The 11456-nt window shown below is 42.1% G+C and overlaps 2 protein-coding genes across 3 annotated transcripts; both read left to right on the forward strand.

Moving 5' to 3' along the window:
• Nucleotides 1-6648: 6648 nt before the first annotated feature.
• LOC135561545 (uncharacterized) lies at nucleotides 6649-8618 on the forward strand. Of its 2 annotated transcripts, XM_065003249.1 has the most exons (7): nucleotides 6649-7426; nucleotides 7514-7690; nucleotides 7781-7842; nucleotides 7925-8011; nucleotides 8099-8140; nucleotides 8209-8382; nucleotides 8462-8618. In XM_065003249.1, exons 1-7 carry the CDS (start codon nucleotides 7363-7365, stop codon nucleotides 8495-8497), a joined length of 642 nt encoding a protein of 213 aa, XP_064859321.1. In that variant the 5' UTR covers nucleotides 6649-7362; the 3' UTR covers nucleotides 8498-8618. The 2 variants fall into 2 exon arrangements, with proteins under 2 accessions (XP_064859321.1, XP_064859319.1); XM_065003247.1 differs by having other exon boundaries at nucleotides 8209-8618.
• A 292-nt stretch (nucleotides 8619-8910) lies between these two features.
• LOC135561546 (putative nuclease HARBI1) lies at nucleotides 8911-10385 on the forward strand. The gene is made up of 3 exons (XM_065003250.1): nucleotides 8911-9147; nucleotides 9429-9540; nucleotides 9635-10385. Exons 1-3 carry the CDS (start codon nucleotides 9079-9081, stop codon nucleotides 10003-10005), a joined length of 552 nt encoding a protein of 183 aa, XP_064859322.1. The 5' UTR covers nucleotides 8911-9078; the 3' UTR covers nucleotides 10006-10385.
• Nucleotides 10386-11456: the final 1071 nt, after the last annotated feature.

Below are 11456 nucleotides of genomic sequence, written 5' to 3' on the forward strand. Positions count from 1 at the left end.
TTGGGAGCAAGAGGCAACTTTTCATAATACCATTGGAGGAAATATATTCCTAGCGTGTGAGGAACATGTTTTTTGGCCTCATAAATGCTAGCTAGCTAGTTTATATTTAGAAAAAAATAATTCCATGATCAGAATAGAAAAGCTGTATGAACTGTCAAGTCCTGAGTAAGTCCCACTGGTGCAGTCTTAGCCTTGATGACAGAATTTGTTTTTACCAATACCCCCTTACAGTCAAGGACTGAGGCACTTTTTTATTTAACTAGGCGAGTCAGTTAGGAACTAATTCTAATGTACATTGATGGCCTACCTGCAGCAAATTAGGTTTAAGTGCTTTGCTCAAGGACACATCGACAGGTTTTTCACCTTGTTGGCTTGGGTATTGGAACCAGCAACATTTCAGTTCCTAAACCAACGCTCTAACCGCTAGGCTACCTGGTGCCATGAATTTGATCACTCACATTCTCGAAACCCAAGAAAACAAATACTTAGCTTCCTAGTACGTATGGATATTAAATAGTTTGTGAATTACTTTTTGGAGTGTTACTGTCAAAATGATTTATAAAATATATATCAATGACAGCCGCATGGGCCTCCAGAGTTTGTGCTGTGGGGTGTTGAAAGTTAGACATTTATGTCAAAATAAACATGTCTCCAATTCCCATATCACACCCTCACAAGCTGAAAATAAATACTGTATGTATAAATTGTACAATCAATTGGTGAGAGAAAGAGAGCCTCAAATATTGCATTAATTTCTACAAATCCACTGAGTACATGAATTGTGACAGTCGGTTCCAGTTTCATTCACGTGTATTGATATACCATCCAAAGTGTAATTAATAATTTCACCATGCTCAAGTGCATATTCAATGTCCTTTAGCCATATATTTAGCCATCTACCAATAGGTGCCCTTCTTTGCAAGACATTTGAAAGCCTCCCTGCTCTTTGTGGTTGAATCTATATTTTAAATTCGCTGCACGACTGAGGGACCTAATGTGTGATAAGGTAGTCATTCAATTGTCATGCTAAATGCCATTATTGCACAGAGAGTGAGCTCATTTTTCTTGAAATTATTTCGGCTTTCCATCACAAAGGGATTGAATACTTAATGAGTCAAGCTATTTCATATATCTCATTAATTTGTAAAAATGTCTAAAAACATAATTCCACTTTGACATTATGAGGAATTGTGTGTAGGGCAGTGACAAACAAAATACATTTAATCAATTTAAAAATCAGGCTGCAACAAACATTTTGGGAAAAAGTCAGGGGTATGAATACTTTCTGAAGGTACCTTATCTCATTAAGTCTGAAAGAAATCATCAAGAGGGGATGTAAAACATTTAACCTGAAATATCATACTCAGTGTTGTTAAAATGTAATATAACTTACCCTAGATGTTTTGGTAAGTCCTTGATTTTGCGATAGTTGTGGTGTTCTCTCCTGCAGACGGTTGATTCCAAACTGATTTTAATGACATGAATGAGTGTATGAGAGAGATTAAGCTCTCTGACCTGTGTGTATCCTAACAAGTCACATGGTGCGTTATTTACATACACACAAATCATATCAAAGTTTATTTGGTACATGCAGAGAATACAGTGTGGTGGATGTGTTCTGAATTATCAAATGAGGAAACAAACTAATCACACAAGTCAGAGTTCTACTTAAACTAAATATTTGTTCACTTATTAATAAGGAAAGCAGGTCACACCAGAGACACATGTAAATTATTTGCGGTAAAGTAAGTGCTTTGCGATAATGACCCATAGGTGATTCATTGAGAGCCCCAAGACAAAGAATACAAAGACCTTCTATAGCAAAGTTCATTCTCCTGAATGTTCATGACAAACAACAGATGTGTGGATTGGGTCACAAGGTTAGAATTTGTATGAAATATACTAATAATTCACAGTATATGCTGTACAGACTGTTCTCATTGTACAGAGTTCGGCCTCGAAGGCAGACTCCCATTTCGTCCCTGATATCCCATTGTACAAAAACACCAACTCATTCTATGGCATAAATCAATTGTCAGCTCCAGATACCCCTTTCTCAAGTAAAACCATTGTCCTTTAACCATTACTATATCCCAAGATAGGTGCAACATAGAGAAGTCGTGCAATCGTTCCAGACACTACCTCACACACCCTATATCAGACCTCATCTCCCCCAAGGCCGAAGGAGGGAGTGACTGGTGCCCAGACAATGAATTGGTTCCCTATTAATCAACACATCCTTTCACATGATTTGCAATAAGTGAAAACACATGCAACTTGTTAAGGTTAGGGTGCAGTATTTTGACGTCCGGATGAAAAGCGTGCCAAAAATATACTGCCTGTTACTGAGGCCCAGAAGCTATGGTATGCTTTTGATAGAAAACACTCTAAAGTTTCTAAAACTGTTAAAATAATGAGTATAACAGAACAGATTTGTCAGGCGAAGCCCTGGGGAAACATTTTTTGATGTCATTGTGTTTTCAATGCTTTTCGATGGGCAACCTGACTTATTAGGGCCCTATTGCTTACACTTGATGTCAACAGTCTTTAGAAATTGTTTGATGTTTTTCTTTTGAGAAATTAAGAAGTAGTCCTATTCTTTCCATGTGTCACTCAGAAGGTCTCTAGTCTTTTGGTGCACATGAACAGGAGCGTGCTCAATGTTGTTTTTCTCCGTTATTGGAAACAGATTATTCCATCTTAAATTTGATCGATTATTTACATTTTAGGGTACCTGAGGTTGGATTAAAAATGTTGCTTAAATGTTTGGACCAAGTTTACAGGTAACTTATTAGATACTTTGTAGGCATGTTGGGCGAATTGGAACCGGTGTATTTCTGAATCAAACGCGACAAATAAATGGACATTTTTGGGACAAAACAAAGGACTTTATCAAACAAAACGACCATTCATTGTGTAACTGAGACATTTTGGATTGCAAAAAGATGAAGATCTTCAAAGGTAAGCAATTTATTTTATTGCTATTTCATGACATCCGTGTCACATTCGTCTGGTTGAATTTTTTTTTCATGTTTTTGTATGTTGGGCACTGTCCTCAGATAATCGCATGGTGTGCTTTCACCGTAAATCCTTTTTGAAATCTGACACAGCGGCTGGATTAACAAGAAGTTAAGCTTTATTTTGATGTATTACACTTGTATTTATATTAATATTTATATTTCTGTAGTTTGAATTTGGGGCTCTGCAATTTCACCGAATGTTGTCAAATCTATCCCGGAAACGGGATTCGAGCTTAAGGGAACCCTAAGAGGTTTTAAGCCAGTTTACCCCACTCCATCTGATGCTTGGCATTGCACATGGTGATATTAAGCTTCTGTGCTGCTGCTCGGCCATGGAAAACCATTTCATGAAAGTCCTGACGAACAGTTGTTGTGGTGGCGTCGCTTCCAGAGACAATTTTCGAGCTACGTAGTGAGTGTTGCAACCGAGGATAGCCATTTTTCCCGCGTTTCAGCACTCGGTGGTCCCGTTCTGTGAGCTTCTGTGGCCTACCACATCACGGCGGAGTGGTTGTTGCGAATTTCAAAAAGGTGGCCGAACACAGAGATGCATACAAAGCTCTTCCCCGCCCTCCATTTGGCAAATCTGACCATAATTATATCCTCCTGATTCCTGCTTACAAGCAAAAACTAAAGAAGGAAGTACCAGCTCATTACGGAAGTTGTCTGATGACGCGGATGCTAAACTACAGGACTGTTTTGCTAGCACAGACTGGAATATGTTCCGGGATTCATCCAATGGCATTGAGGAATACATCACCTCAGTCATCGGCTTCATCAATAAGTGCAACGATGACGTCGTCCCCACAGTGACTGTACGTACATATCCAAACCAGAAGCCATGGATTACAGGCAACATCCGCATCGAGCTAAAGGTTAGAGCTGCCGCTTTCAAGGAGCGGGAGACTAATCCGGACGCTTATAAGAAACCCTGCTATGCCCTCAGATGAACCATCACACAAGCAGTGTCAATACCGGATTAAGATTGAATCCTACTACACCGGCTCTGATGTTCGACAACGAAAACGATTATAGACTACAAAGAGAAACCTAGATGTGAGTTGCCCATTGACGCAAGCCTACCAGATGAGCTAAATGAATTTTATGCTTGCTTCTAGGCAAGCAATACTGAAGCATGCACGAGAGCACCAGCTGTTCTGGATAACTGTGTGATAACCCTCTTGTTAGCCGATGTGAACAAAACCTTTAAATAGGTCAATATTCACAAAGCCGCTAGGCCAGATGGATTACCAGGACATGTACTCAAAGCACGCGTGGACCAACTGTCAAGTGTCTTCACTGACATTTTCAAACTCTCCCTGACCAATGTCTGTAATACCTACATGTTTCAGGCTGACCATCATAGTCCTTGTGCCCAAGGAAACAAAGGTAACCTGCCTAAATGATTACTGCCACGTTGCACTCACGTTGGTAGCCATGAAGTGCTTTGAAAGGCTGGTCATGGCCTCGTCAACAGCATCCTCCCTGACACCCTAGAGCCACTCCAATTCGCATTCCGCCCCAACAGGTCCGCAATTGATGCAATCTCAATCACACTCCACACTGCCCTTTCTCACCTGGACAAAAGGAACACCTACAGTATGTGAGAATGCTGTTCATTGACTACAGCTCAGCAATTCAACACCATAGCTCCCACGAAGCTCTTCACTAAGCTATGGACTCTGCGACTAAACACCTCCCTCTGCAACTGGATCCTGGACTTTCTGATGGGCTGCCGCCAGGTGGTAAGAGTAGGCAACAACATGTCTGCCACACTGATCCTTAACACTGGGGCCCCTCAGGGGTGTGTACTTAGTCCCCTCCTGTATTCCCTGTTCACCCACGATTGCATGGCCAAACACAACTCCAACACCATCATTAAAAGTTTGCTGATGACACAAAAGTGGTAGGCCTGATCACTGACAACGAGGAGACGGCCTTTAAGGAGGTGGTCAGAGAACTCGCACTGTGGTGCCAGGACAACAACATCTCCTTCAATGTGAGGAAGACAAAAGAGCTGATTGGGGACTACAGGAAAGCGGACCGAACAGGACCCCATTAACATTGACGGGGCTGTAGTGGAGCGGGTCGAGACTTTCACGTTCCTTGGTGTCCACATCACCAACGAACTATCATGGTTCAAACATACCAAGACAGTCGTGAAGAGGGCATGACAAAAAACAAATCCCCCTCAGGAGACTGAAACGATTTAGCATGCCATCGCCAGACCTTCAAAAGGTTCTACAGCTGCACCATCGAGAGCATCCTGACTGGTTGCATCACCACCTGGTATGGCAACTGCTCGGCATCTGACCGTAAGGCGCTACAGAGGGTAGTGCGAACGGCCCAGTACATCACTTGGGCCAAGTTTCCTGCCATCCAGGACCAATATAATAGGCAGTGTCAGAAGAAAGCCCAGAAAATTGTCAGCGACTCCAGTCACCCAAGGTATAGACTGTTTTCTCTGCTACCGCACGGTAAGCTGTACCGGAGCTCCAAGTCTAGGACCGAAGGTTCCTCAACAGACTGCTGAATAGTTAAAAAACAAATCGCCACCAGACAATTTACATTGACTCCCCCCCTCTCTTGTACACTGCTTCTACTTACCGTTTGTTTGTTACCTATGCATAATCACTTCGTCCCCGCGTACATGTACGGATTACCTTGCACACTGACTCGGTACCGGTGCCCTCTGTATATAGCCTTGATATTGTTATTCTTATTGTGTTACTTTTTATTATTACTTTTTATTTTTGCATACTTGGTTAATATTTTATTCTTCTTGAACTGCATTGTTGGTTAAGGGCTTGTAAGTAAGCATTTCACGGTAAAGTCTACACTTGTTGTATTTGGCCTATGTGGCAAATAAAGTTTGATTTGATTTGATCCTATGACAAAGCCACGTTTAATGTCACTGAGCTCTTCAGTAAGGCCATTCTACTGCCAATGTTTGCATGGCTGTGTGCTAAATTTTATACACCTGTCAGCAATGGGTGTGGCTTAAATAGCCGAATCCATTCATTTGAAGGTGTGTCCACATACTTCTGTATACAGTGCCTTGCAAAAGTATTCATCCCCCTTGATATTTTTCCTATTTCATTGGATGTCGCTAAATACAGGGAAGTTCTTGAGGGAAACCTGTTTCAGTCTTCCAGACATATGAGACTGGAACAGAGCTTCACCTTCCAGCAGGCCAATGACCCTAAGCATACTGCTAAAGCAGCACTCGAGTGGAAACATTTAAATGTCTTGGAATGGCCTAGTCAAAGCCCAGACCTCAATCCAATTGAGAATCTGTGGTATGACATAAAGATTGCTGTACACCAACAGAACCCATCCAAGTTAAAGGAGCTGAAGTAGTTTTGCCTTGAAGAATGAGCAAAATCCCAGTGGCTAGATGTGCCAAGCTTATAGAGACCTACCCCAAGTGACTTGCACCTGTAATTGCTGCAAAGTTTGCTCTACAAAGTATTGACTTTGGGTGGGTGAATAGTTATGCAAGGTCAAGTTTTCAATTTTTTTGTGTTATTTCTTGTTTTTTTCACAATAAAAAAGATTTTGCATCTTCAAAGTGGTAGGCATGTTGGGTAAATCAAAATATACAAACCCTAAAAACACTATTCTAATTCCAGGGGCCTGTTGCACAAAAGTAGAATTAAGACATCCGGGATAAATGACTCAGCTGAGCTCAATGAAGCCAAAACATGTGCGTCCAGGCTTAATTGGTTGCACAAAGACCAAGCCAGGATGAGCAGACACGGATTCATTAAGCCAGGTGAAACCAATCCTGGATAGGTGCGCGCTCACGGCTCACTCAAATAGACCCCGCCACAGATCACAGATTAACTGATTTACCATGGCAACTAGAGCCGCGTACTTTTCCCCGTCGGAAGCACAAATCCTCATGGAGGCATACGAGGAGGTAAAAGATATAATTAAGAAGAAAGGCAACACCGCCACAGTGATAAAGCAAAGAGAAAAAGCGTGGCAAAGTATTGCAGACCGCCTGAATGCGTAAGTAGTGCACAATTACACACTCACCGCTCCGCTGAAACGTCACAATTACAATTCAAATATTTAATTCACATCTCCAAAAATGCAGTTGTACTGTAATTATGAAACGGTAATTTTTTTTATTGAAATGCACTGCAGATATGAGTGAAATTGTGTAAAGTAACTCCATCACACTGTATAAAGCTATGATAAATTTTTTGATATTTTTACTGAAAACAAGACAAAAATACCAAGTAATTTTTTGCAGTGTGACTCCATTAAATGTGTGTGTGTGTGTGTGTGTGTGTGTGTGTGTGTGTGTGTGTGTGTGTGTGTGTGTAGATTAAACATGAACGGGCCAAAACGGACATGGCAGCAGGTCAAAATCAAATACAAGAACATTCTGCAGAATGGTATGGTCCCTGACTAATATTTAACAAAGCACAAGCATATATTGTACCCAGAAGGTGCCTGCTCACACATTGTCTGTACTGTTTTAGCAGTGAAAAAGAATACCCACAGACAAGGCACGGGTGGTGGGTCACCAAAGGCTGACCTTACCCCAGCAGAGGACATGGCCTTGGAGCTAAATAAAGGCAGGCCCGTCTTAGAGGGGATCCCTGGGGGGAAAGAGACGAGCATAGGTTCCTCCCAAGATGCCACCCGCTTCATTCAAGGTATGTCCTTCCATCTCTACATGGGATACAACCACATTCATATTGAATCAATTTGGACTGTCTGACTTTGGTTTACCTATTGCCTTGCAGTGCCTGGCAGCACTGTGTTCCTGTTAGAGCCACCAGCACAAGCACCAGACGATGCTGATCCAGTGAGTACTCCATCAAAGGCATACTGTAGGCCTGGCATGTCTTGTCTACTAGCTTCAATATGAATCCGATTAAATGTGATAGGGTGAAGGCCCCAGTGCAGCAGCAACAGCACATGATGGAGACGATGATGAGGAGGAGACCATCTCTCTGGATTCCAGAAGGCATGAGGTATCATGTTAAGACTGTGAAAGTACTATTTACTCTACAATGGTGAGGAGTCCTCATCAAAATCAAAAAATCTAATTTCTTTTACAGGACCCAGATGCTATACAGTGGGAAAACCAGCCTGGCAACATAGTGCGTATTAATAAAAGGACACCACATTCTGCCAAATTCCAGCTGCGCTAATTGTATTGTGTTCACAGAGCTCACAAGCTATCAGAAAGTTGTATGGCAACCACCTCCGGCGCCAAATAGAACTGGCAGACATAGACATTCAGTACAAGAAGAAAAAGATGGAAAATCTTGCACTGGAGTCCGAAATAAAAAAGAGGACAATTAGGAAACTGGACCTTGAAATAAAAAAACTTGAGAGGGAGGTGAGATATGCCTTCAATGTACACTGTATGCTAACTGTAACACAAATGTATTAATCATTATTTTTCTTTCCTCCCCCAGCTCCAAGAAGATGACACAGCTCAAAATAAAAATTAGGTATATTCTCGTAAAGTCAAGTGAGCCATGACATATGAGCTCTTATTGTGAGCACACAGGACGGTGGCATCTTTCTAAGGTTTTTTTTATTTTCCCAGCAATCAGTACAACCAAGTCATCGTTATAAGGCATCGCCCTCTTTGCCCACCCCCCAGCACCAGGTGTGGCCACTAGCCTATATGAAGGCCCAAAATTGTGTGTTCCTTTCTGCTCTGACAATGGCATGCCCATTCGTGCGAGATGTGGTGGATGAAGAAGCACTTGTGCTGAGGAGAGCCTTCAGGCGAGAAAGGGTCTTCAGGGACCGGTTGGACCCACTGGCCTTCCCTGATGACCATCTATATGAAAGATACAGGTTTTCTGCAGATGGCATCAGGTATCTATGCAGACTACTGGGTCCCAGGATTAAGCACCGCACTGCACGGAGCCATGCACTGAGTGTGGAGCAAATGGTTTGTGTGGCCTTGCGCTTTTTTGCTAGTGGAGCCTTCCTGTACTCAGTGGGGATGCAGAACAGCTGAACAAGGCCACAATTTGCCGCACAATAAGGAGTGTGTGTCTGGCTATCAAAGCATTAGCAGATGTCTTCATCTCCTTCCCTGGCCACAGAAGACTCTGTGACATCAAAGAGGAGTTCTATAGGATTGCAGGTAAGAGGATCTACAAATTACAGGACAACTGTTAACACATAGTAGGATACTCATTACTTTGTGTGACAGGTTTCCCCAATGTCATTGGTGCAGTGGACTGCACACACATAAGGATAAAAGCCCCCTCAGGTGCCCATGAGGCAGATTTTGTGAATAGGAAATCCTTTCACAGCATTAATGTTCAGGTGAACATAACTTTTTGATATTGTCCATTGACGAACACTCTGCATTGCCAGTGATGTGCATTGATTGGTGTAATATTCCTCATCTTATGATTTCAGATGGTCTGCAATGCTGACTGTGTGATCAGCAATGTTGTGGCAAAATGGCCTGGCTCAGTCCATGACTCCAGAATCTTTCGGGCCTCTGAAATCTGTCAGTGCCTATCACAAGGTAAGCCACACAACCCCTATTTATAACCATCATGGCTGTGTCAAGAATATCACTGTGTTTATGAGGTAGTAATGATGAGATTTTGTGTTGACAGGTGAATTCTCTGGTGTGTTGCTGGGAGACAGGGGGTATGGCTGCCAGCCTTTTCTCCTGACACCTTTCACAGACCCCCAGGAAGCACAGCAGGCCTACAACCATGCCCATGCCAGGACCAGGGCCAGAGTTGAAATGACCTTTGGCCTCCTGAAGGCACGCTTTCACTGCCTTCACAAATTAAGGGTCAGCCCTGTTAGGGCATGTGATATTACTGTGGCTTGTGCTGTCCTCCACAATGTGGCCTGCCTGAGGAAGGAGAGGGCCCCCAGAGTGCCACCAGCCATGGACTGGGACAATCCGGCAATCTTCCCTGATGACGACAGTGGTCGGCTGCTGAGGGACCAATATGTGTTGAATTATTTTAGTTAGTATGTGTGCTTTCAATTTTGGTTAAATATGTCCTGCGGTGGCAGAGGAATTTGGGTTTTTTGGGTTCGTTTTTTGACGAATTTGGCCTCTTATGATGATTGTGCGGTATACTGTGTGTAATACAAGGCTGCAGGGAGGCTACTGCATCCATTCATTTGTCTGTTCAGTTGATGTGTATGGATTTGTCCTGCATTTATTTTAGTGTGCAGACATGCAGGGTGTGTTATATACAGACCTTTGAATGTGTATGTATCATTTTGTATAATATGCTTGGATTCTGTGCTTTCCATCTTGTAGAGTCACTGTGACTTCAGTTTCGAAAGGAGCTGATGGTTTACCTGCTTTGTTTTGTCCTTATTCAATAAAGGAACATAATGTTACACTGTGTTTTTATATTCATATGGAATGTGTATTTGTTTACATGACAGAGTACTAGGGCCACACTGAAGAAAAAGGATAGTCATACATTTATGAGGCTGGTTCTTTCTGCAGAAAAGCTACATATTGTTTTTACAGTTTTGATACTTATGACAATGTGATACTTAATATTCTGGCACATCAGCATGTCTTTGTTTATGAAACCATACTGAAGTACAATTTCACGAAATGCCCCACATTGTCATTTTAACAACTGTCCTCCTTTAAAACAACTGGTTACAATATTATGACTTGTGTTTTTTTCCCCTCTGTGGCCCTAATATTCTATCATTTTATATATAGCCTTATAGTCTATGGGAAACTGTAAATTATCTAATGATAGCAACATCATCTAAAAATCATTTTTTATCCAAAATCATTGAAATTAATGATCACAAACGTTTAAATAATAACAGTGGGTCTAGTTATATGTGATAACAATGTATAGTGAGCAGTGAAATAACTATTGGTTTCCATTTGTGGTGACTGCTGACTGACATTAGGGATGAGATTAAATAGATCCTGGAATTTAGCCTGGTCTGGAGCAGGCTAGCTCCACAGAATAAATCTCTATGGTAATTTATACCATAACATATCCTCCTGCCCCCTATCCATCTTTAGTGCAACTGGATTACGGATCAATTGAGCCAGGATCACCAAGATATCCTGGCTTAATCCCTTATCCTAGTTTTGTGCAACAGGCCCCAGGTTGTAAGGCAACAAAATAGGATAAATGCCAAGGGTGTAAATACTTTTGCAAGTGTGTGTGTGTGAATATGTGGATAGAGTTCTATGAGTGTGCATAGAGTCAGTGCAGATAGTCTATGGTTATACTGCACATAGACAGCCATTGATTAGCTGTACAGCAGACTTTTTGCTTGGAGATAGAAGCTGTCTTGGATCCGTTGGTCCGAGATCTGATGCTCATATACCACCTGTCAGACGAGAACAGTCTGTGCCTGGGGTGGCTGAAGTCTTTGACAATTTTCTGGGACTTCCTCAGACACCGCCTGGTATGAATGTCCTGGATGGCT

Source organism: Oncorhynchus nerka, linkage group LG18 (assembly GCF_034236695.1).
Source record: "Oncorhynchus nerka isolate Pitt River linkage group LG18, Oner_Uvic_2.0, whole genome shotgun sequence".
Lineage (NCBI taxonomy): Eukaryota > Metazoa > Chordata > Actinopteri > Salmoniformes > Salmonidae > Oncorhynchus > Oncorhynchus nerka.

Excerpts from the sequence above, each read along its gene's own strand:
- LOC135561545 (XM_065003247.1), top strand. The coding sequence starts at position 7,363 with ATGAACGGGCCAAAACGGACATGGCAGCAGGTCAAAATCAAATACAAG. Across the intron at positions 7,843-7,924 it reads CACCAGACGATGCTGATCCA|GGTGAAGGCCCCAGTGCAGC; the intron begins GTGAGTACTCCA and ends TAAATGTGATAG. Across the intron at positions 8,012-8,098 it reads TGGATTCCAGAAGGCATGAG|GACCCAGATGCTATACAGTG; the intron begins GTATCATGTTAA and ends TTTCTTTTACAG.
- LOC135561546 (XM_065003250.1), top strand. The coding sequence starts at position 9,079 with ATGTCTTCATCTCCTTCCCTGGCCACAGAAGACTCTGTGACATCAAAG. Across the intron at positions 9,148-9,428 it reads GGAGTTCTATAGGATTGCAG|ATGGTCTGCAATGCTGACTG; the intron begins GTAAGAGGATCT and ends TTATGATTTCAG. Across the intron at positions 9,541-9,634 it reads CTGTCAGTGCCTATCACAAG|GTGAATTCTCTGGTGTGTTG; the intron begins GTAAGCCACACA and ends TTGTGTTGACAG.